This window comes from Phycodurus eques, chromosome 19 (genome assembly GCF_024500275.1).
Source record: "Phycodurus eques isolate BA_2022a chromosome 19, UOR_Pequ_1.1, whole genome shotgun sequence".
Classification (NCBI taxonomy): Eukaryota; Metazoa; Chordata; class Actinopteri; order Syngnathiformes; family Syngnathidae; genus Phycodurus; species Phycodurus eques.
Window position 1 is genome coordinate 17,932,318 of NC_084543.1, and position 25,054 is coordinate 17,957,371.

Sequence of the window (25,054 nt, forward strand, 5' to 3'; positions counted from 1 at the left end):
AGGAGGGGGTGGAATCTTGTGCGCAGGGTTGCTGTTGTGTGCCTCAAATCGAGCAAAGAAGTCACTTAGCTCATTTAGTAGGGAGGTGGAGCCGTCTCAGATCTGTGGTGAGGGTTTTTTAGTCCGTAATGGTCTGAATACCACGCCACAGACTCCTGGTTTCACTGTTGTCACTGAAAGCGGTGGCGGATCTTCCTGGAGTACTCCTTCTTGGCCTCCCTGATGCCACGGGACAGATTGGCCCTGGCTGTCCTCAGGGCCTCCTCACCCCCAGATCTAAAATCCATGTTGCGGACCTTCAGTCGTCTATAAAACTCCCCCAACAGCCATAACTTCTGATTAGCATGGACAGTGATGGACTTTGTGGTGGTGACATCATCCATGCACTTGCTGATGTAGGCAGTAACAGTCTCTGTCTACTCCTGAAGGTCTGTGATGGAGTCGTAGGTGGCAGCCTGTTTGAACATGATCCAGTCTGTGGCGGAGAAACAGTCTTGAAGTGCCTCAAGGGACCCTTCTGGCCACACTCGTAACTGTTTCCTAACTGGTTGGGAGACTTTAACCAGTGGTCCGTGAGCTGGCATTAGCATAACAGTGAGATGGTCTGAGGCGGCGAGGTGGGGGAGGCGAAGGGCCCCTCTCAGGGGGGTAAAGACATTGTCCAGAGAGTTATTTCCCCGTGTTGGAAAGTCAATGTTTGAGTAGAGTTTAGGAAACACAGCCTTGGGGTCAGCATGGTTGAAGTCCCCAGCTAGGATGAGGAGGGTGAGCTCTCAGCTATTCACTGATGTGATGGTATGTCTCATTTAGAACCTCACTCCTGTAATTGCTGGAGTTTTGGAGGAATGTAGACAGCTACAAGCTCGATTCCCTCGGTAAATAAAACGGCCGGCACTTCAGAGCCATAAATTCCAGTTGCGGTGAGCAGTGTTGACTGACCAGGATAGCGTCCCGGCACCAGGCAACATTGATCTAAACACCGCGAGTCTTACCTCCAGCGAGAGTTCTGTCTGCTCGGTAGCGTGCTAGCCGGTCGATCTGAATGGCGGCGTCTGGAATGCTGCTGTTAAGCCATGTTTCCACAAAAACAAAAACTAAAACAAGGACACTCACTGATTTAGGAGGTCGCGGGTTCTCATTTGAAAAAGATATTGGGAGGGAAGAGGGAAGGGAGTGTTGGGGCAGCAGCAATGCACTAAACGTGCCCAGTTGGCGGCCCATAAATAAAGAAGCGGAGGCCCGAGGACAAAGATATGCACAATAGATACGCCAGCGCGCTGTAGCAGCCCAGCTAACCGACGTGCCGACGTGGCGGCCATGTTGGAAAGGTCGACGTTACTTTTAGAAGGCAGTGCGTGGCCACTTAAGTCACTTAACTTGCTCATTTCTCAACCGATTTTCATGAGGGTTACTGTTTTGTCCATACACAACACCTCTGGAAAAAAAAAGGTCCCAGTTCCCTTGTCGTAATTGCACGCCGTTTTACGCAACCGTCTGCAGCACAACGTTCCAGCATCCTTGGTCTTTGGTGTTTCTTGCGGAACTCCAAAAATGGGCGTGTCGTATCTCCCAATACAATCTGTGCCCGAGGAGCTCGACAGACGAGCGAGGCGGGGGGACAAAACCGCTTCGCCAAATCTGGGCCCATTTTGACAGAAGCCTCGACGCAGCAGGACGTCCATCACTCCGTCGCGGGACTAAAACATCATTCGTTAAATCATCGTGTCCGGTTGAGCTCCTCCTCCTAGCCTAGCCTAGCCTAGCCTAGCCTAGCCTAGCTTAGTTTATTTTAGCTTGCTAGCCGCGAACGGAGTGACGCGTTTGCGAGCAACACATCGCCAAGTGTGGGCGTAAAGTATTGCGAGCATCGTGTGAAAATGTGTGCAAGGAGGACAACAGAATACGAGGAGGAACTTTGTGGACCAAAAGAGCGACAACGTCAACATCTGGACGCTCTTTGCAAGAATCCTCGAGTTGCCTCACGCAGGGCAGGTTTGTTTGCTGGGGTCGTATGACGTCACATTGAACACGACTAACATTCTGTAATGTGCACTATGCGGATCGGGTGGAGTCTCCTCATGATTCCAGTATGTGGACCCAGGGGCCGTGGGCACTCGGCAGCATATCAGAAGATCTGAAAGGGTTGCGGGCGATGCCGCATGATCGAAGTGGAACAGTTTTACTCAGTTTACGTGGATTGTTTGGGGACAATGAGTGTCAGATGAGTGGTCAGCATTGGTCAACAACAGATATGCAAATAGTGCAGCGTGGAGAGACTACCAGTAATGTATAATTGGCCCGACAGAAATGTGACAACAAACTTAAGACAAAAAAAATTGGCAGCATGTTGCAATGGAATTGTAGGTTAACTGTTTAAGAAGTTAATGGCAAGAGGGAAGAAGCTCTTGGAATGTCTGCTAGTTTTCGTTTTGCATTGTTCGGTAGCACCTACCTGAGGGAAGGCGCTGGAAGAGCTGGTGACCGGGATGTGGAGGGTCCGAGAGGATTTTGCATGTCTCAGTTCTGGCAGCATGCAAGTCCTCAAGGGTTGGTAGGGGGGGTACCCACGATCTTTTGAGCAGTTTTGATTGTCCGTTGGAGTCGGAGTTTGTCAAAAAAAATCTTTTGAATTCCCAAATGCCAAACCGTGAGTATGCAGGGCTCCATTGTATCCTGATACCTGAGTTTTGATGCACTTTTTTGGGTTGACTTGCCTATTTTTATCATTTCTCATAAATGTTGCCTCATGTCCCTCTCCTGATAAACTTTAATATAAATAATAATGCGCAACATTGAAGCCGCAACATGAAAATGGATTTTCCGAAACCATGAGCGTTTTGCCATCTTGTCTTGCAGACTTCAGTGAAGATGTTCGTCCGAGGTGGCAGGAGCCAGCGTCCCCTCCCTTTAAAGAGGAAGTGAAGGAGGAAGCGTCCTCCCACATTAAAGAGGAAAAGGAATTGGACCCCACTTACATTAAAAAAGAGGTGTCTGACCTCCCCCACATCAAAAAGGAGGAGGAGGAGGAGGCTATCACCACGTTGCCTTCGATTGGTGTCCCTTGGAAGAGTGAAGATGAAGATGGTCAAAGTGAGGAGCACGGAGGGGAGGAGTCTCCAAGCAGCAGCTGGTGTCAACATGTGACCAGAGAAGGGGATGGAGACCACCACGTAGGATCAAAAGCTGACGGCTTCTTAGCTACGCTATCAGATCGTGACAATAAAACGTCCCACGTTCCTCACGACGGCGGTGATGACGAGTCCGAAGGTGATATTACATGACACGTTTCGGGGGCGTTTTGGGGCGTCGCACGTGGCGTGATTACATAGAAAGTCAATGCAGTGCGTGCGAAGGGATGCGAATCTGTGGCGGGCACGCGAGAATTCGCCTCCTTCACCCGTTCGCTTGAGGTCGGGAGAGTCTAGCTACAAGCCGCACTCGCGGCGTGACACCCAATCAGCATTGAGAATGGACTGAGTTGGAATGGTTGAGGAAGAGGGGACCGCAGAGTAACAGCGGTGCAGGGTCATCATCTGCGAGGGGAGGTGGTCACTCACACTGCCTCGCTCTACTTTCTTTCCCCGTGTCCCTCACACACACACACGCACGCACACACACTATTTATTTATATTTACAGATAAACCTCATCCAACAGATGAGGTGAAGGATAAGGATGGTCAGGGTGGGAAACAGGAGGCTGTTGCTGCTGCTACAAGACTGCCTGAGGGTATGTAAACAAAACACCTTGATTGAATTTCATAGGGTACAAGTATAGTACCTGTGTATGCAATTATGGTATGCTTTTCACCATGGCTAGTACTGTAGTCCATCTTTTTTTTTTTATTGTGGATTCATTTCTTTTTTTTTTTTTTCTTCCGGGCTCTGATTTCAATATGAAAGTGCAAACGTATACAGTATGACACGTGGTGATGGGGGGGGGGGGACAAGGGTCATTTTAAGAATTATACAGTGCTATGCTCATCTGGAAAATGGAGTGGTAATCATTTCTCGGTCTTCATAAGTTGTAATTTTACAGTACAAGTAGTTTTGTGCCTTAAAATACAATCGCTGTGATCAAATTTGCACACATGTAGATGACAAATTAATGTAAAATAAGAAATAAAACTTATTTGAAAAATGTCATCAAATCTCAAGATTTTTCCAATGTACTTGCATTACATTAAAACAGGGGAATTGTATTATTATTATTATTATTTTTTTTTTTTAAATGTGAAGTACAGCATGCTTGTTGTGATCTGGGCCCTTTCACGTCTAATTTGGCTCCGTGTGGCCTCTGAGCATTCGGCACCCAAAATAAAATGCATTACTGATATAATTAACAAACATGAACTTTACAAATGGCTTCGTATCAAATTTTTGTTTTGTTTCCATTTTTCATACAGGAAGGAGGAAACGTCAAAGGAGCAGAGGGAATCAGGAAATCCTTGAAGAACATCTCATGCAGCTCTTGGAGGAGTGGGAATCCAATCCTCCACCTCCACGACCAACCTGCGAGGACACGCTTTTTATGACGAGCATGATTCCTTGCTTGAAAAGGCTGCCCCCTGGGAGGAAGGAATATGTCAAATTTAAAATTCACAAATTGCTTTTTGAACAGAGCACGTTAACTCTAAATTTGGAACATTCGGATAAATAAATGTCCAGTTTCTCCCTGGAAGGAATCCTGCTCGTCATAAAAAGTGTTTTTTTTTTTTTTTTTGCTTTTATCATGTATTTTTACTTTTTCAATTTAATAAATCCACTTTATTTCAAGTGTTTAGTCTTTTAACTTTTTGGGACAAAAATACAGGTAATACATACGTAAACAACCTTAATATACGTAATACATACGTAAACAACCTGCTTAATGCAGTCCCGCAGTTTCACTGAGTTGCTCTTCCAAAAGTGTTGCTTTATTGCCTCACAATACAATATGATCAATATATTACAATAACCATGGATAATATATTAAAGCAGACACAATGGACTTCCACTCCTATGTGGTGGTCACAGCCATGAAGTCGACCACTAGACAGTCCCAAATTGCTGTTGCCACATCAGGGACAATCTTGGATACACACATTTTCAATGGGAGACAGGTCTGGACTGCAGGCAGGCCAGTCTTGTACCCGCACTCTTTTACTACGAAGCCACGCTGTTGTAACACGTGCAGAATGTGGTTTGGCATTGTCTTCCTGAAATAATCAGGGGCGTCCATGAAAAAGACTGTTGCTTGGATGGCAGCATGTGTTTGTTTCTTCAAAACCTGTATGTACCTTTCAGCATGAATGGCGCCTTCACAGATGTGTAAGTTACCCATGCCATTGGCACTAATACAGCCCCATACCATCACAGATGCTGGCTTTTGAACTTTGCGTCCATAACAGTCCGGATGGTTCTTTTCCTCTTTGGCCGGAGGACACGACCTCCACAATTTCCAAAAACAATTTGAAATGTGGACTCATCGGACCAGGGTTGGGGTTAGGGTTAGAACACTTTTCCACTTTGCAACAGTCCATCTTAGATGAGGTCGGGCCCAGAGAAGCCGGCGGCGTTTCTGGGTGTTGTTGATAAATGGCTTTTGCTTTGCATAGTTTCAAGTGGCACTTAAGGATGTAGCGCCGAACTGTATTGACTGACATTGGTTTTCAGAAGTGTTCCTGAGCCCACGTGGTGCTATCCTTTACACATTGATGTCGGTTTTGATGCAGTACCGCCTGAGGGATCGAAGGTCACGGGCATTCGATGTCGGTTTTCGGCCTCGCCGCTTCCATGCAGTGATTTCTCCAGATTCTCTGAACCTTTTGATGATATTATGGACCGTAGATGATGAAATCCCTAAATTGTACGTTGAGGAACATTGTCCTTAAACTGTTGGACTATTTTCTCACGCACTTGTTCACAAAGAGGTGAACCTCGCCCCATCTTTGCTTGTGAATGACGGAGCAATTCAGGGAAGCTCCTTTTCTAGCCAATCAATTTCAACCCACCTGTTCCCAATGAGCCTGCTTCACCTGTGGGATGTTCCAAACACGTGTTTGATGAGCATTCCTCAACTTTCTCAACCTGTCCCAGATTTTTTGGAACGTGTTGCAGCCATAAAATTCTAGGTTAATGATTATTTGCTAAAAACAATCAAGTTGATCAGTTTGAACATGCAATATCTTGTCTTTGTAGTGTATTCAATTCAATATAGGTTGAACATGATTTTCAAATCATTGTATTCTGTTTTGACTTATGTTTAACACAATGTCCCAACTTCATTGGAATTGGGGTTGTACTTCCACCGATATGTTGAAGGTACTTCCAAGTCAGCTACTGTTCAGAATATGAATAATAGCTAAGTAGAGATAGATATACAAATATCAGTGTAAATTGTTGCCCAGTTTTACTGTAAGTTGGGTGTGCGTGTGAGACTCATGACGTGGTGCGGTGACGTGTACATTTCCCACTGAGAATCGGAATTTATAAAACTCGGGACACATAAGGCCAGAGACGTGTGCTGCCAGCGCTTCTCGGCCTTCCGCACGTACGACAAAACATGTAACCGTACAGGTAAGTGTTTTACGGAGAAGCAGATAGCAAGAGTTCCATATCGGGCTCGTAAGACTCGCCTCCCTTTCCGAGTTGGAGGTCCGGCTTCAGGAAGGTTGCCGTCTCGAGCCCGGCGTAATAACGGTCAAAGACAATTTATGGATTCTGCCATGTACTTAAGATTGGGTCTATAAGGGCCTTTCAGCGAGCAAGTTAAGGAGCTAAACAGCTCACTCCACCGCGGCGATGTCATTTTAAACGTCAGCGCTTCGCTCCGAGTTGTTGGGCGTGTGTATTAGTCCCCAAATTACACACACGGGAAAGTTAAATGTTTATGTTCACTAGCACGTGACCCAACGAGCTAGCAAGCTAAGGCGCGAAACAGCGTGCTCCACAGCGGCAAAGTCTTTTTGCTCATTCCCTGCCAATGCCGTCTAAAGACGTCAATTTGCTCGAAAATGCCCGGCAGTCTCGGGGTTTCCGTGCTCAGGAAACGGCTGGCAGTGAAGGAGTTAAAACGTCAGCGCCACTCAGAGTTGCGGGTGTGTTAGTCCTCAGTTACCACAAACATGAGAAGTAGTACCAACCTTTACCACTAAATGGTAACTTCGCCATATACAGCAGCTTGTTCTTTGGCCTCACCGAGCGTGCTTTAAGCTTGTTACTGACCACCCCTCAAGTTGGACAACAAACAAAAAAAGATTACCCTCATTTTATATTGAAATACAAGACACATCATTTTAGAAATTGCCAGATTAATGCTAACAGTCCATGGAAAATCCTCTCGATGGCTAGCTAGTAGTCCATATTACAGAGGAAAGAAAAAGAATTTTAGAGAAACAAAAGGAAATTCTAAGAATAATAACCATGAGAACAATACTGATTTAAAAGCAGAACAAATAAAGTAATAAAATATAATTAAGGGTGGGCGCTTTGGATATTTGCAGAGGCAATTCAAAAAACAACAATATTATTGTTCATTGTAACAGTTTTGGGGAAAATATATTGTTTTAAAACCATTGTTATGGTCCACAGTCCGAGTAAATGGTTTTTCAGGTCCTGAAGTCAAATCCAGCGCTGCTTTTAGAGTCTCAAGTATCTTTCAAGCGTTTGTCCAAATTACTTGATCATTTCCACAAGGCCTTCCACTTTGGATAGTTGTTCCCGATGGCGCCTCAGTGTCTGCCTATTTGGAGTCCACCGGGCTGCAAACATGTGACACTTGCCCCCCCAGCGTTTGTATTATTTTAATCGAAGACACCCTAATAAATTGTCTATTTATACATATATATTTTGGAATATTAAATTAGCGATTGAACATCATTTTGGGGTGCCGTTCATGTGAGAGTGCGAGAATATATGACAGTAATATTAGGTATGTTACCAACTTTTGGAAACTCAAGTTGTCATATTGGGGAGTATTCCACTCGACAGCTACGATATCTAAAATATGAGTTAATACTGCCACTTTATAGCATGCTACGTTCCTTTTCCACACCGACAATGCATTGAATTTGGTTTCCACTTCTGCCACTGATGTCACCCCATGACATTGCGCATTGTGCTGATGAAAAAGGGGCATTCCGCGGGCATTCAGTTCTTTACCAATTGCTCCAAAATGGATTGCAATTCATCGAAATGACTGCCAGATTCATTTTCTTGAGCAAAAACAAAAAAGAAAACAAAAACAAAAAACAAAATCAACCTGTTAGTGAAATATGGACCATTAAGACCCCACACCTCCTTTAAACAATGTGCGACGCACTCGGCCGTTCTCACACCGTGCACGCCCTCGTCCCGGCTCCGCACCGGAAGCGTTGACATCTTGGGTTTAGTTTCCCTGGCAAAGGCCAGGGAGCCAGAAGTTGTTTCTCACGCAGCCATTTTGAAGAGCATCTCACTTGCCGTAAACACGCAGAGAGGCACGGAGATCGAGCAACGAGGGAGTGCGTGTGTGCTGCCTCTGCATACACCAAGTCGTGACGAGTACCGTAAACAGTGATGATAGGTAGTGTTTGAATTGAATTTGATTTCACAAATAAAGTGGATATGTTGCATTACAAATCATTCAGACAACGGGGCAATTGAAGTGTCAATGACATGACGTCATCTGTATTTGCTGTGGCCCTAAAATGACAACATCAAGGTCGTATTTCTACAAACGTTATTCCCCCTTCGCTCCTCTGTTGCTCTGGTCTCTGTTGGAGTGTAAACAAGATCAAGGACAAAGGAGGTTGCAAATAGAACCTTGAGATTAGATCCATGTGCGTTTATCTTCTCGTGTCTTGCAGACATCAGTGGAGCTCTTCGTCCTGTGCGGCAGGAGCCAGAGTCGCCTTGCATTAAAAAGGAGAAGGAAGATTTCCTACACATTAAAGAGGAGGAGCAGGAGGAAACCATCGAGGTTCTATTGATTGGCGTCCCTTTGAAGAGTGACGATGAAGGTCAAAGTGGGGAGAGCAGAGGGGCGGAGCATCCAAGCGGCGGCAGCGCAAGTCAACACATGACAACAGAAGGTGATGGCGCCAACTGTGGAGGACCACAGGCAGACGGCCTCTTAGCTCCACCATCAGATAGTGACGACGTGACGTCCAACTCTTCTGACTATGATGATGATGGACCGTCTGAAGGTGACGTGACACGTCACACTGACAGCAAACGCTGGAAATGTTCTAAGTGTGGGAAAACCTTTCCTTATAAGTCGAATTTGAAGCGACACATGAGAATACACACCGGAGAGAAACCTTTTCTCTGCTCAATTTGCGGTCAAAGATTCGCTGAAAGGAGATGTTTGACAACACACACAAGAACTCACACTGGGGAAAAACCTTTTGCCTGCTCAGTTTGTGATCAAAGATTCTCTCAGAAGGGAGCCTTGAAAAGTCACACAAGAACCCACACTGGTGAAAAACCTTTTGTCTGCTCAGTTTGCGGCCAAAGATTTGCTCATAGATGTCGTTTGACAAAACACACAAGAACACACACTGAAGAGAACCCTTTTCCCTGCTCAGTTTGTGCTCAAAGATTCGCTCTTAGAAATCATTTGACAACACACAGACAAACGCACGTTGGCGAGAAACCGTTTGCATGCTCAGTTTGTGGTCAAAGATTCTCTCGGAATGGAACCTTAAAAAATCACACAAGAACACAGCCTGGTGATAAACCTTTTGCCTGCTCAGTTTGTGACGAGAGATATGCTCATATATGTCTTTTGAAAAAAACACTTAAGAACACACACTGGAGAGAAACCATTTTCCTGCTCATTATGCGGTCAAACATTCGCTCGTCAATGTCTTTTGACGACGCACATCGGAAAACACACCGGAGAGACTAACGTGTTGCCACGCGTGTGTTTGCAGTGATCGGTAAAAAAAAATAAATAAATAAAAATAGGCGCTTAAAAAACACACACAGTATGATGACAAGTTTGTCCCAAGTATACTTGCCCTACATGCATGTGCACCTAAAATCTACACTGCAAAAAAATATAACAAAGCTGTCACACGTTATTTAAAAAAATATAGAAATTATTGAAAAGATTTAGTTTGTGGTGTGAGGTGTATTTATTTTATTTTTTTCTTTACTGGAATTTAAATTTCCAGCTTGCCACCAAACTGAAACATTTCATTTTGACCAAAGGATTGAACTTAAAGAGATTTGCGCATGCATTGCGGACTCGGATGGAGAGAGCGATGTTGACGTTGATAAGAAAAATGAATAAGCGTTGCATTTTTGTAACATTAAAAGTCATTTATGTTTTTAAACATGGATCTGTCCTTGACTGAGCATAGTATTCATAGTATTTGCTGCTGCCATTTGCTGCAGTTGTTTGTAGATCCCAAACTAGAACTAGCAGACATTCCAACAGCTTCTTCCCTCTTGCAATCATGCTGGCAATTTTTTTGTGTTTTTTGTCTTGAGTTTGTTGTCACATTCCTTGTCGGGCCAATGATACATTACTCGTGCGCTCGCTGTCGTCGTCTCGCCACGCTGCACTGTTTGCATATCTGCAAATAGTGCAGCACTATTTGCCAATACTGGCCACTCATGCCAGAGTAGCATCTGCTCCATTTGCGCACTGACTGGGGAGTATCTGCAACATTTGCACAATCGACATTGTCCCAGATGATCGCACTACTCGCTTGAACACAATGGTCATTGCACCGGACTATTGCAATATTAGTCATTCGAACTGCTCCAAGGACTCGCTAGAGGACTCTGCATCTTTTGCACAATTGTCAAAAACAAATGTACCAGCATTACCAGATAACGAGCAACTCTTTATTGCTCAGTGTTTTTCTCAAAGTCTTTCTGTCTCCAAAGTTACATGTCAATTGACTGTCTGTGTCGTACTAGAGCGGCTCCGACTACCGGAGACAAATTCCTTGTGTGTTTTTTGGACATACTTGGCAAATAAAGATGATTCTGATTTTCATGCTATATGGGAATAGCACACCAATTCAATGCTTTTGGTCTTTGGTTACACAGAAACGCTCTTATATTTTGAACTGCACGATTCCACTTTCCCCTAGATTGCGCGTACTTGTGTATTAGTGCATACTAATAAATATTCACAATCATTGCTTGTCTCGTTAGCTACCGCTATTCTATTTATTTATTTATTATTCTTTTCCCACACATTTTAGATCCGTTTGCATGGTGAGAGGGGATCTTCTTCTCTTGTCCCCGTGTTTGCGGTTCCGCCATCTGTGAGGGCGGGACTTTCTTCACTCCTTCCCAAACTCGGGGTGGGGGAGAAACCACCGGGGTTACCTCCAAGGAAGTATTGGTGGTGTAATGGCGCCTGGGTCCCCCGCTCCGGCTGATGGCGGGGGCAGTGGGGCCCCCTTGTCGCTCCTCGGGCCTGCTTCCTCCTCTTCTCGCCGTTCCTTGCGTCCCGCTGTGGTCACCTCTTCGTCTTCCTGTAGGGGAGCCGGGTGATCCCCCTGCGGGCTGTGGGGCCTGCTGTGGGATTTTTGTCCCTGTCTGGTTTGGGGGCAGGGGGTCCACCTCCCGCACTCTGGGGCGGGTAGTGGGTGCTGGCAGGAATGTGTGTGTGGGAGGGGGGGGGGGGGGGGTCCCGGGGCCGGTGCTGCGGGTCTGGGTGGGGGAGCCCTCTTCATCGGTGGTTGTCCGGCCTGATGGGCCTGATCTGCAGGAACCATGCCTCTTCATCACTCACTTAGCACATGCTCACACCACTCACTGTATATGTTTTTCTCACTAATGACATCTGGGCACATATACATATCAAAGGGTTCCTGGAGGACTGGTATGGGGTCGGGATGGTGTGGGTGTCAGACCGGGTTTCAGCACGTCTGTGCTATTTAACGGTCCGTGCGCCCTGCACCCCCCGGCTCACTGGCCTTTCCACCAAATTTTAATGCACCGCACCACTCAGTGTGGGGGGGCGGGGCACTGATACACGGGGTAGGGCCAATGACTGGCAGTCATAGTAACAGGGGGGGAGGTGGGTTCTCACTTAGCTGCATTGCGGTGCTCCTGAGGCCGGGCCCCCCGGGCTGGATGACTGCTTGGCGTTGGGGCTCCCCTCTCATGCCCCGCGGGTGCTCCCGGGGTTCCCCCTCTTATCGTTTCCTTGTTGAGTGCCCCTATCCGCCCTCCTTTCCAACAAACAAGGGACACTTGCCCGCCCTCCGGCTGAGCGGGGACTGGCTCCACCGCTGGCCCTGCAGGTTGGGGTGGGGGGGGGCGTTTGGCTCTCCTGGGGGGGGGGGGGAGTGGAAGTGGTCCTGGATGTGTTCTCAGGCGGCGGCGTGGACAGGTGGCAGGCAGTGAACAGAACAGGGGGCTGGCAGGAATGACGTGGGTCAGGAACTGGTAACGAGGAGACACAAGAGGCTAGGAGAGGCTACAATACTTGGGCGAGGATTTCTGGGAACAGGCAGGCTTAAATGTAGGTGGTGATGAGGGTTGATTGGAGACAGGTGCGTGGCTTGAGGAGAAGCTGAAACAGAGAGGGGAGGGGAGGGCGCAAAGTGCCATCCAGGCTCCTAAACAGTACTGCAGGACAGTACATGACACCCGGTGGGACATGCCCGGAACACCTCACCAGGAATCACCCGTACCATCCAATTTATCCAACAACACTACTGGTGAGAAGTTCGTACTAGCCAATGATGTTCTGTTTTAATTCCCTGCACTCCGTGGAGTCCATTTAGCAGGCCAGTTCTGTTTAGGCGCAGTCGAACTAGACTACAAAATGCAGACTCAAAAAAGGTTGGAACACAAGGTATTGAGCACCATTGACAATTATGTGGCCAAGTGAAAACAGGCAAGCGCATACAGGCCCGACCGTCACCATGCGAAGGTTACACAAGGAATTTGTGAAAAGGGCACTGGTGACCGGTCTTTAACCTGGTGTGTGTGAACAGCAGGTGTGCTTATGAAAAACAAATGGTGTTTGCTTTGACTGAATAGTTACAGTTTATTCATGTTGTGTAAACATTATCATGAAAGTGATGTTCAAAATTGGAGCCGAATTAAGAATATTTGCTTTCATTTATTGCTGTTTGCAATAAAACCTGTTTTGCTTGACAATCTAAATTGCAGACTGCTGTTTTGGTGGAAATATCAAATAAAGCATGTGGGGAAAGTTTTGTCATAGAGTCATTCCCTCCGAGCAAAATGAGTGTGAACATCCCAGGCATTGTGGTGATGGTGCTCTTCTACCTGCTGGTGCTGTGTACTGGCATCTGGGCTTCGAGGAAGACCAAACAGATGCCTAAGAACGGACAGGCAAATCAGATGGACATCACACTGCTGGCAAATAGAAGCATTCATCTGATGGTGGGAGTCTTCACCATGACAGGTACAGTATATTCTCAACAAGCAGGTTGAGCTGACTGCTGTGATTAGAACCATCCCTTTTTTAACAAACCCCACACTAGGGGCTCATCTTTCAGCGTCATCTGAGGATCTGGTCAAATTATCCAATCGCAGAAATCAAAATAAGACAAGCAGATAAATGTACTGTATGTGTTGTGTCCTCCAGGTACGTTCATTGGAGGAGGCTTCATTGTCGGACTGAGTGAGATCATTTACACTCCAGACCTGGGCCTGGCCTGGGCTGTCATGCCAATTACAATCAGTTTGTCTTTTCTGATCGGTAAGCTCTTCTCCTGTGGCTATTAATTTGATTTTGGTTAGTTTTTCCTATCAGAAACATAGATTATTTCTAAAGCAAAACCAAGTTATAATAATAATTGTGGAGCGTGTAAAGGAGCATGACTGAATTTTACTTTCTCTGTTGTCTCAAAACAAGCATTCATAATTTTGTGTGACCAAAGGGGGACTTTTCTTTGCCAAAACAATGAGAGACAAAAAGTATGTGACAATGATGGACCCATTCCGAGAAAAATATGGAACAGTAATCAGTGGAGTTTTGTCCGTGGCACTGATCATGGCTGATGTAGTCTGGGTGCCAGGAACTCTCACTGGCTTGGGTAAGTAAAAGTTTTGTTTAGTATCCACTAAAATTACATTATTTTTCGTCGTTCATCCATCCATCCATCCATTTTCTTCCACTTATCCGAGGTCGGGTTGCGGGGTCAGTAGTAGGGACGCCCAGACTTACCTCTCCGAAGCCACTTCATCCAGCTCTTCCGGGAGGATCCCGAGGAGTTCCCAGGCCAGCCGAAAGACATAGTCTCTCCAGCGTGTCCTGGGGCATCCCCGGGGTCTCCTCCCGGTGGGACGTGCCCGGAAGACCTCACCAGGGAGGCTGTCCAGGAGGCCGGGCTGCTCTCGGGTGGACCCCTGGGCTTGATCCAAGATATTTGAAATCCTCCACTTGGGGAAGGATCTCATCCCCGACCTGGAGAGGGCACGCAACCCTTTTCCAACTGAGGACCATGGTCTCAGATTTGGAGGTGCCGATTTTGATCCCAGCCGTTACACACTCGGCTGCGAACCGCTCCAGCGAGAGTTGGAGCTGGTCCACTGTTCCACGGCCAGGACGAAAAGCACACTGCTCCTCCTGAATCTAAGCTTTGACTTCCCGACGGACCCTCCTCTCCAGCACCCCTGAATAGACCTTACCAGGGAGGCTGAGGAGTGTGATCCCTCTGTAGTTGGAACACGCCCTCCGGTCCCCCTTCTTAAAAAGGGGGACCACCTTCCACACCCCAAAAACATGCATGCTAGGTTAATTAAAGATGCTGTCAAACTCAAGGCCCGGGGGCCAGATCCGCCCCACCATATCAATTCATGTAGCCCGCCTGAGCGAATCATGTGCATCTACTTCAGGTTCTTCTCGACCAACATTTCAAATTGTCTTCACTTTTAATAACATTTATACATAGATATACATTTATAACATTCTAAAATTGAAAATTGAAGTTGGAGTGATGTGGGCATTTTGTGTTTGGACCATTTTCAACTGTACGGAAACCAAGATGATGTACAAAAACTGGGACTACATTTCGGAGAAAAAAATGTCATAAACTATGGCATACGAAAACTGAGGTTCTACTGTATATGTACTGATATGATGAGGCGTGTATACATATATATGGTTCTGAAGTCATAACGGCTCTCTAAGGGAAGCCTTAACTACAATCTGGCAAAAATGAGTTTGACATCCCTGCACTAAGTTGTCTGTAGGTGTGAATGTGAGTGCAAATGGTTGTTTGTTTATATGTGCCACACGATTGGCTAACGACCAGTTCAGGATGTACCCCGCCTCTCGCCCAAAGTCAGCTGGGATAGGCTCCAGCACGCCCACAACAAAATGGATAAAGACAATACGACACCAGATACGACTGAAAAAAACTGAGAAATAACTTCCCTGTTAGCATAGGCATGTCGCAGGGTTCCCGTAATTCCAATCCCAACAATTTCGATTTTTGAGGTTATGAAAAAACAAAAAAATCATGAACAGGAATACATATCTGTGTCTGGCACCTTTGTCACTTTTAGGTGCATCAATGAGCGTGATCCTGGATTTGTCATACACACATTGTATTTGGATTTCGGCTGCAGTGGCCATCATCTACACACTGCTGGGAGGACTCATTTCTGTAGCCTACACAGACATCGTTCAGCTGACGATAATGTTCTTTGGTCTGGTGAGTGACTCATGTCAAACAGTTCTGCCAACGTTTGTGTTTACCAATTATATATTTTTTTGCAGTGGATCTGCGTCCCTTTCCTGCTGAGGAACCCCTACTCGGCAGACATCACTACGACTGCTTTAAACTTCACCTACCAGGCTCCCTGGGTTAGTTCTGTTGACTCAGACAGAATGTGGAGGTGGATTGATCAAACTTTATTGTTGGTAAGCACCTTGCCTGTGCAACTTCCAGTATGTGCACCGACACTGGATGGGAAAAGTCTAGACACCCTTGTTCAAATGCCAAGTAAAAAAAGAAAAGAACACAACTTTCGTCCAACAGGTCATGTTTTGACAGGTTTATGGCTTAAGGGGGTTCGTCTTGATGATGTGACGGTCATTATGGCTTCCTCTCGTGGTCATAAAACAATAAAACCAGTACTTTATTCATTCATCTTCCGTTCCGCTTATCCTCACTAGGGTTGCGGGGGTGCTGTAGCCTATCCCAGCAATCTTCGGCCGAGAGGCGGGGTACACCCTGAACTGGTCGCCAGCCAATCGCAGGGCACATAGAAACAAACAACCATTCGCGCACACATTCCCACCTGCGGGCAATTTAGAGTCCTCAGTCAACCTACCATGCATGTTTTTGGGATGAAAACCCACGCAGGCACGGGCAGAACATGGCATGGCTGGGATTTGAACCCCGGGCCTCAGAACTGTGAGGCAGATGTGCTAACCAGTTGTACACCGTGCCACCACCAGTACTTTAAAGGGTTCTAAAACAATTAAACTAGTACTACAAAGGGTCATACACGGTCACCTGGAAGTTCAAAGTGTTATCAAACAGTAAAAGTATCCCGTCCTATAAAATCTGATACTTATTAGGGCTATGCCTTCCAAGATTCAGTCACACAAGACCTGGAAACAGCGCCACGGGAGTTGCAGATGGAACTGATTGAGGTCCAGTGTGATACTGTCTTAAAATAGAAGTTCAACCCAAACTGGATGAGTTTTATGCTTCATGAAGTGCAGACAAATTTCCAAAAATCCAGAAGATGGTCACAGAGGATGCTGGTGGTGTTTGGCTCTACATGTGTGTGTGAACAGACTTTTAGTGTGATGAGCACCAACAAAAGATCCTGCCGATCCCGGCTGAGTGATGAACACCTCAGATGTGTTCTGAGTGTCTTAGGAGAGGCCGAGTGCGGGTTATTTTAAACCAACAAAGGAGCATCTTTAAATCAATAAATCCGCTATTTTAGAGAATTGTAAAACTGGACATCAGTGAACGGTCACAAAGCAGATTTCATGCATGACTGTCTCGACAAGCGAAGGGAGGAAGGAAGGAAGGAAGGAAGGAAGGAAGGAAGGAAGGAGGGAAGGAAGAGGCTCTTATTTTAAACCAAAAAGGAGAATCATTTCAATCCCGACAGAAATGTGGCAACCTGAGGGAAGGAGCTGGAAGAGGTGATGACCGGGATGTGGAAGGTCCAAGAGGATTTTTCACGCTCTTGTCTTAGTTCTGGCAGCGTGCAAGTCCTCAAGGGTGGGTAGGGGGGTACCGACGAGCTTTTCAGCAGTTTTGATTGTATGTTGCAGTCTGAGTTTGTCCTTTTTTGTAGCAGCACCAAACCAGACTGTGATGGAAGAACAGAGGACTGATTCGATGACCGCTGTGTAGAACTGCCTGAACAGCTCCAGTGGAAGGCTGTACTTCCTCAGAAGCTACAGGAAGTACAGTAAGTCTGCTGGACCTTTTTGAGGATGGAGTTGATGTTGATCACCCACTTCAGGTCCTGAGAGACTGTAATTCCCAGGAACTTGAAGGTTTTGATGTTTGACAGAAGGCAGTTGGACAGCGTGAGGGGCAGCTGTGGCGAAGGTGAAGTCCACGATCATCTCTACAGTCTTGAGCGTGTTCAGCTCCAGGTTGTGTTGGCCGCACCACAGCTCCAGCCGCTCCACTTCCTGTCGATATGCAGACTCGTCACCGTCTTTGATGAAGCCGATGACTCTGGTGTCATCTGCAAACTTCAGGAGTTTGACAGCTGGGTGCGTTGAGGTGCAGTCGTTTGTGTAGAAAGAGATAAGAGCAGGGGTGAGAGGACACAATGGATGGAGAGGATGATGTTGTTGAACGCAGAACTGAAGTTCACGAACAGGATCCTCACGTACATCCCCGCGATGTCGAGGTGTTCTGAGATGAATTGAAGTCCCATGTTGACTGCATCGTCCGCAGACCTGTTTGCTCGGTAGGCAAACTGCAGGGTGTTCCAGCAGGGGACCTGTGACGCTCTTGAAGTGGTCCAGCACGAGGCGTTCAAAGGACTTCATGACCACAGATGTGAAGGTGACAGGCCTGTAGTCATTCAGACCCGAGATTGCTGGTTTCCTGGTGACTGGGATGATGGTGGAGCGTTTGAAACAGGATGGTACTTCGCACAGTTCCAGAGAGCTATTGAAGATCTGTGTGAAGACTGGATTGAGCAGGTCCACGCAGACTTTGAGGCAGGATGGGGACACAAGGTCTGGGCCTGCCGAAGTTGCTTAAGTTTGGGAGTGAACCACGGTTTGTTGTTATTGAATGTGAGAAGTGACTTTGACCTCTTCACAGAAACTGACATAGGATGTGACAGTGTCCGTATATTCATCCAGGCTTCCAGCTGAATTTTCAAAGACACTCCAGTCTGTGCAGTCGAAACAGCTTTGAAGTTCTATCTTTGCTTCGTTGGTCCACTTTTTCACTGTTTTCACCGTAGGCTTCGCGCATTTAAGTTCTTGCCTGTACGTTGGTATTAAATGAATTAAGCAGTGATCAGACGAGCCCAGGGCTGCACGAGGTTTGGCACGGTATGCGTTATTTAGCGTAGCATAGCAGTGGTCTAAAATGTTATTTTCCCTGGAAGGACAATCGATGTGCTGCTTGTATTTAGGGAGTTTGTGGTTGAGTTTAGCTTTGTTAAAGTCCCCGAGAATAATGAGGGGTGAGTCTGGGTGTTATTTTTTTTATTTCGTTTACTGGTTCAGCGAGCGTTAGCAGTGCAGCGTTCGTGTTAGCTTGAGGCAGAATGTAAACACCGGCGAGAATGAAAAATGCAAGCTCACGCGGCAAGTAGAATGGCTTACAGTTCAACAGTGACTCTGAATGCGGGCTGCAGTGTGTGCTGAGCTCCGTGACGTCTGTACACCATTTTTTATTGATATAGAAGCATATCACGCCGCCTTTTGTTTTCCCCGATAAGTCCATGACCGGTGAAGGTTGAAGCCGGGAAGCATTACGGAACCATCGGTAACAGCCTCACAAAGCCAAGTCTCCGTAAAGCCCAGCGCGGTGGAACATCCAAAGTCTTTACTGGTCTTTATCAGATGATGAAGCTCGTCCATTTTGTTGGGTAGGGAGCGTAGATTCAGGAGGTGGATCGACGGGAATGCCAATCTGTGTCCTCTCTTGCGGAGCTTCACTTGGATGCCGGCTCGCTTCCCTCTGTGGCGTCGTCTCCGTCTCCATGCGCCATAGACCGCAGTCGCTACCCCGGTGAGTAACTCGGAAAAAACTGGGCGGATTTGCGAAGGTTGGTGAAAGAAAGTCCGGGGTAGACTCCCTGATGTTTAGCAAGTCTTCCCTTGTGTATGTGAGTCGTGTAATGTCTCCAAGGACGAGCAAAAAACACAAAAACACAGAGCACGTAACCGAGGCGACCACACGGGTTGGCACTATCTTGGGTCTGGAATGTAAAGTTCTTAAAATATTATATAACATTCAAGTTAGGTGAAGCTTGTGATTAGTTCATCCGGGGTTGCAGTGAATTTCTACTACCTGTGGGTGTCTCCAGTGATCCATCCATTGTCCCAGCCAGGAGGAGCAAGTGTCACTGAACACAGCAGGAAAGAGAAGTCTTTGTTGGTGGGCTTCTTCAGGCTGGCTGGGAGTGGAAGTTAATTAATTTAACGTCCGGGTGAGGAACCAGGTGTCTGTGTCTCAGCTTTGACGCTACTTGGGACTGGTTTGTAATTCATTTAGCGTCCGTGTGCGAAGTTAAAGCTGGCATCCCCGTGGTTGTCTGCCTCGCCGGGGGAGCGGAGACAGTGATGCCGCTCGGTCTGCAGTTGGGGGGTCACGGTGCCATCGGGTGAGAGCATGTCCATTACAACTATTTATCTTTTTTCTCTATCTCTTCTCAACTCGGGCATCGCATTATACAAGCATTGTGTTCCCGCTCCTCAACCAAAGATCTTCACTTCTCCGTCCATGCATCAGTGACGTAAACGCGTTGTCACATACGCCCCTGGCTGCTTCGGTCTTCTCGACTGGCTCCGCGTTTCCTGACCAGACATGTCACAACATGTTCATACGTCACAAATCACATTCAAACTCAAATGTTAAATAGGAGTTAGCACACACTTGCCCCAGTTAATGTACCTCGGATTAACACCAAATAGATTTCAGTTGTTCTAGTAGGCTTTTCCTGATTTTATTTTTCCTTTTTAGCAGAAGCCAAAAGGTTTTGTGCTGACACTGACTGCTGTTTTATTTCAAACTGTTCTTCTACCTAAAGCTAAAGTAAAACAACCCCAAAACATGATGCTACCACCACCATGCTTCACAGTAGATGTAGTTTTCTTTTGGTGATGAGCAGTATTATGTTTGAGCCTACCTAAAATACCTTTTGGAATTATGGGTAAAAAGTTCAACCTTGTTTTCATTGGACTACAATCTCCCACACACATTGAAGTCAAGACATAACGTAGTTTCGTTTATTTGTTTTTCCCATTGGCATTTGAACAAGGGTGTGCAGAATTTTAATATCTGCTGTACATCTATCCATCCATCCATCCATCCATACTCTTATCCCGCTTATCCGAGGTCGGGTCGCGGCAGTAGCTTCAGCAGGGAAGCCCAGACTTCCCTCTCCACAGCCACTTCCTACAACTCTTCCGAGGGGATCCCGAGGCGTTGCCAGGCAATCCGAGAGACGTAGTCTCTCCAGTGTATCCTGGGTCATCCCCAGGTTCTCCTCACCAGGGAGGCGTCCTGGAGGCATACTAATCAGATGCCCGAGCCACCTCAACTGGCTCGTCTAAATGCGGAGGAGCAGCGGCTCTACTCTGAGCCCCTCCCGGATGACCGAGCTTCTCACCTGATCTCTAAGGGAGAGCCCAGACACCCTGTGGAGGAAACTCATTTTGTCTGCTTGTATCCGGGATCTTGTTCTTTCGATCACGTCCCACAACTCGTGACCATAGATGAGGGAAGGAACGTAGCTCGACCGGTAAATAGAGAGCTTCGCCTTTCGGCTTAGCTCCTTCTTCACCACAGGGGACCGATACAAAGTCTGCATCACTGCAGACGTTGCACCGATCCGTCTGTCGATCTCCCGTTCCATTATTCCCTCACTTGTGAACAAGACCCCGAGATATTTAAACTCCTCCACTTGGGGAAGGATCTCATCCCCGACCTGGAGAGGGTACTCCACCCTTTTCCGACTGAGGACATGGTCTCAGATTTAGAGGTCCTGATTCTCATCACAGCCACTTCACACTCTGCTGCGAACCGCTCCAGTGAGAGTTGGTTATCACGGCCTGATGAAGCCAACAGAACCACATCATCTGCAAAAAACAAAGATGCAAGACTGAGGCCACCAAACTGGACCACCTCTACGCTTCCGCTGCACCTAGAAATTCTGTCCATAAAAGTTATGAACAGAATCGGTGACAAAGGGCAGCCTTGGCGGAGTCCAACCCTCACTGGAAACGAGTCCGACTTACTGCCGGCAATGCGTACCAAACTCTGACACTGGTTGTACAGCCCATATCAGGGGGTTCGGTACCCCATACTCCCGAAGCACCCCCAACAGGACTCCACGAGGGACATGGTCGAATGCCTTCTCCAACTCCACAAAACATATGTAGACTGGTTGGATGGACTCTCATGCGCCCTCGAGGACCCTGCCGAGGGTGAAGAGCTGTTCCACTGTTCCACTGCAAGGACGAAAACCACACTGCTCCTCCTGAATCTGAGATTCGACTTCCCAACGGACCCTCCTCTCCAGTACCCCTGAACAGACCTTACCAGGGAGGCTGAGGAGTGTGAGCCCCCCGTAGTTGAACACACCCTCCGGTCCCCCTTCTTAAAAAGGGGGACCACCACTCCAGTCTGCCAATCCAAAGGCACTGTCCCTGACGTCCACACGATGTTGCAGAGGCATGTCAACCAGGACAGCCCCACAACATCCAGAGCCTTTTGGAACTCTGGGCGAATCTCCTCCACCCCCGGGGACTTTCCACCGAGAAGCTTTTTAACCCCCTCAGTGACCTCAACCCTAGAGATAGGAGAGCCCGCCTCAGAGAACCCAGACTCTGCTTCCTCATAGGGAAGGCGTGTCGGCGGAATTGAGTAGGTCTTCAAAGTATTCTCCCCACCGACTCAGAACGTCCCGAGTCGAGGTCAGCAGCGCCCCATCCCCAATTTACACAGTGTTGATAGTGCACTGCTTCCCCCTCCAAAGATGCCGGGTGGTGGACCAGAATTTCCTTGAAGCTGTCTGGAAGTGGTTCTCCGTGGCCTCACCGAACTCCTCCCATGCCTGAGTTTTTGCCTCAGCGACCACCAAACCTGCCTTCCGCTTGGCCAGCCGGGACCCATCAGCTGCCTCAGGAGTCCCACAGGCCAAAAAGGCACGATGGGACTCCTTCTTCAGCTTGACGGCATCCCTCACCGCTGGTGTCCACCAACGGGTTAGGGGATTGCCGCCACGACAGGCACCGACTACCTTACGGCAACAGCTCCGGTCGGCTGCCTCTGCAATAGAGGCGCGGAACATGGTCCACTCGGACTCAATGTCCCCCGCCTTCGCCGAGACGTGGGTGAAGTTCTGCCGGAGGTAGGAGTTGAAACTCCTTCTGACAGGGGATTCAGCCAGACGTTCCCAGCAGACCCTCACTAGGTGGTGATCAGTTGACAGGTCCGCCCCTCTCTTCACCCGAGCGTCCAAGACATGCGGCCGCATGTCTGACGACACGAACACAAAGTCGATCATCGAACTGCGACCTCGGGTGTCCGGGTGCCAAGTGCACGTGTGGGCACCCTTATGCTTGAAGATGGTGTTCAATTATGGACAATCCATGGTGAGCACAGAAGTCTAATAACAGAACACCACTCGCGTTGTACAAGGGGGGGGGGGGGGGGGCGTTCCTCCCAATCACCCACTTCCAGGTCCCAAGGGTGGGTACTATGAACTCCCATTTGGTGCATAGGCACAGGTAACAGTCAGGACCCGTCCCCCCACCCAAAGGCGGAGGGAGGCTACCCTCTCATCCACCAGGGTGAACCCCAATGTACAGGCGCCCAGCCGGGGGGCTATAATTATACCCACACCTGCTCGGCGCCTCTCGCCATGGGCAACTCCAGAGTGGAAAAGAGTCCAACCCCTCTCAAGAGGACTGGTACCAGAGCCCAAGCCGTGTGTGGAGGCGAGCCCGACTATATCTATTCGGAACTTCTCGACCTCACACACAAGCTCTGGCTCCTTCCCTGCCAGAGAGGTGACATTCCAAGTCCCTAAAGCCAGTTTCTGTAGCCGGGGATCGGATCGCCAAGGTCCCCGCCTTCGGCCACCACCCAGCTCACACTGCACTCGACCCCTATGGCCCCTCTCACATGTGGTGAGCTCATGGGAAGGGGGACCCACGTTACCCTTTCGGGCTGTGCCCGGCTGTACCCCAGCAGGTTCTCACCTTTGAGCCCCACCTCCAGGCCTGGCTCCAGAGGGGGGCCCCGGTGACCTGTGTCCGGGCAAGGGAAACCTAGATCCACTTAATGTATTCTTCATCGGGGAGCCATGTTTTGTCTGGTCCCTCACCTCGGACCTGTTTGCCATGAGTGACCCTACCAGGGGCGTGAAGCCCCAGATAACTTAGCTCCTAGGATCATTGGGACACACAAACCACTCCACCACGATAAGGTGCACCTTGGTGACTATATTGATGGCAGGTATTTGCAGATAAGAGATTTTTTATTTTAGATTTTGGGAAACTTGGCCTGTCAAGACTACCACCAGAGGATCCTGTCAGCCTCTTCCTCAGCCACGGCCAGGATGGTCGGCTTCATTGCCGCTCCCATTGTCATCATCTTTGCAATCCCAGCTGTCTTGATTGGAGCAGTTGCAGCATCGACAGGTACAGAAGGAGAAAAACGTATTGTGAATTCTTGCACATTTTCAATGTCCAAACTTTATGTTTTGCAATAGACTGGAATAAGACGGGATATGGCTCCCCATCTCCATTTGAACGCGGAGAGACCAGTCTGATCATGCCCATTGCTTTGCAGCACCTCACCCCAAATTACATATCCATTATTGGTATTTCTGCAACAACTGCTGCAGTGATGTCATCAATTGACTCACTTCTATTGTCAGCAGTCTCTCTCTTTGTGACCAACATTTATAAGAGTATCTTAAGGATGAAGGTAAGAGTTTGCTACAGCTCCCCAAGGATTAATATCAGATCCATTTCATTGCCCATGTCTTTCATCCTTGCAGGCATCAGATCATGAAATAAAGTGGGTGATCAGGATTACTGTGCTGTTGACCGGCCTCACCGGCACATCCCTCACCTACCTCGAGATCAGTATTATGTCATCCTGGGTCCTCGGCTCCACCATTACCTATGTCTTTATGTTCCCTCAACTCATTTGCGTCCTCTTCTTTGACATCTCCAATGGCTATGGCGCAGTGATTGGCCTCTTTATCGGGGTGGTGTTGCGACTACTGAGTGGCGAACCATCGTTGGGGTTGCCAGTTAGCCTCCACTTCCCAGGGTGCGCATTTGAAAATGGAGTGTACATACAGCATGCACCTGTTAGTACTATATGCATGCTGTGCAATTTTATCTCCACTTTGTTGGTGTCCTACTTGGGTTCACTACTGTTCAATAAAGGACTGATTCCGGAGAGATTTGACATATGTAAGGTGAAAACTCGACAGGCACGAAAGATTCTCAGGTTAGCAAGCAGTGAAGCTGTCGAAACAGACAAGGACCTGACACCTGGACCTCAGAGTGAAAATGAAATCATGTTGGAGGAATCATGTAATAATGTAACAAATCAACTAGATTAAACTAGACTCTAATGCCCTATGTTTTTGTGTACGACATATTCATATAGCTACCATTGTTTTGTAAATTAAACCATACTCAACCATATAGTTAAGTATTAGTACTGGCAACCGGGTGCGTTGAGGTGCAGTGGGCGAGGGGGCACTGATACACAGGGTAGGGCCAATGACTGCCAGTCGGGGACCTGGCAGTCATAGTAACAGGGGCGGGAGGTGGGTTATCACTAGCCTCATCAGGGAGGAAGAAAAATCCTCTGAGGAATTCCTTCACCCCGGTTCGTTTGTTTGTTGGTGATCTTGTCCCCAAATGAAACTCGGATAAAAGAAACCTGTC

At 47.7% G+C, this 25,054-nt stretch overlaps 2 protein-coding genes across 4 annotated transcripts; both read left to right on the plus strand.

Annotated features, from left to right (window-relative positions):
• The first annotated feature begins 1,542 nt into the window (after positions 1 to 1,542).
• LOC133417800 (uncharacterized) lies at positions 1,543 to 4,754 on the plus strand. 3 transcript variants are annotated; one of them, XM_061705920.1, is made up of 4 exons: positions 1,543 to 1,992; positions 2,857 to 3,267; positions 3,656 to 3,727; positions 4,404 to 4,754. In XM_061705920.1, exons 1-4 carry the CDS (start codon positions 1,878 to 1,880, stop codon positions 4,655 to 4,657), a joined length of 852 nt encoding a protein of 283 aa, XP_061561904.1. In that variant the 5' UTR covers positions 1,543 to 1,877; the 3' UTR covers positions 4,658 to 4,754. The 3 variants fall into 3 exon arrangements, with proteins under 3 accessions (XP_061561904.1, XP_061561905.1, XP_061561903.1); XM_061705919.1 differs by having other exon boundaries at positions 1,544 to 1,992; positions 3,638 to 3,727; XM_061705921.1 differs by lacking the exon at positions 3,656 to 3,727.
• Positions 4,755 to 13,182: 8,428 nt separating this feature from the next.
• On the plus strand, positions 13,183 to 24,723 carry LOC133395282 (high-affinity choline transporter 1-like). The gene is made up of 8 exons (XM_061664042.1): positions 13,183 to 13,366; positions 13,550 to 13,663; positions 13,845 to 14,000; positions 15,475 to 15,623; positions 15,689 to 15,832; positions 23,632 to 23,785; positions 23,857 to 24,074; positions 24,148 to 24,723. The coding sequence occupies exons 1-8, from the start codon at positions 13,183 to 13,185 to the stop codon at positions 24,721 to 24,723; spliced, it is 1,695 nt and encodes a 564-aa protein (XP_061520026.1).
• The last annotated feature ends 331 nt before the right edge of the window (positions 24,724 to 25,054 follow it).

Bases quoted from the DNA above. Each gene is read 5' to 3' on its own strand.
- LOC133395282 (XM_061664042.1), top strand. From the start codon at position 13,183: ATGAGTGTGAACATCCCAGGCATTGTGGTGATGGTGCTCTTCTACCTG. The intron at 13,664-13,844 runs GTAAGCTCTTCT...GTGTGACCAAAG, and splicing joins CAGTTTGTCTTTTCTGATCG to GGGGACTTTTCTTTGCCAAA. The intron at 15,833-23,631 runs GTAAGCACCTTG...TTTTTATTTTAG, and splicing joins TTGATCAAACTTTATTGTTG to ATTTTGGGAAACTTGGCCTG.
- LOC133417800 (XM_061705919.1), top strand. From the start codon at position 1,878: ATGTGTGCAAGGAGGACAACAGAATACGAGGAGGAACTTTGTGGACCA. The intron at 3,268-3,637 runs GTGATATTACAT...TTATATTTACAG, and splicing joins CGGTGATGACGAGTCCGAAG to ATAAACCTCATCCAACAGAT. The intron at 3,728-4,403 runs GTATGTAAACAA...TTTTTCATACAG, and splicing joins TGCTACAAGACTGCCTGAGG to GAAGGAGGAAACGTCAAAGG.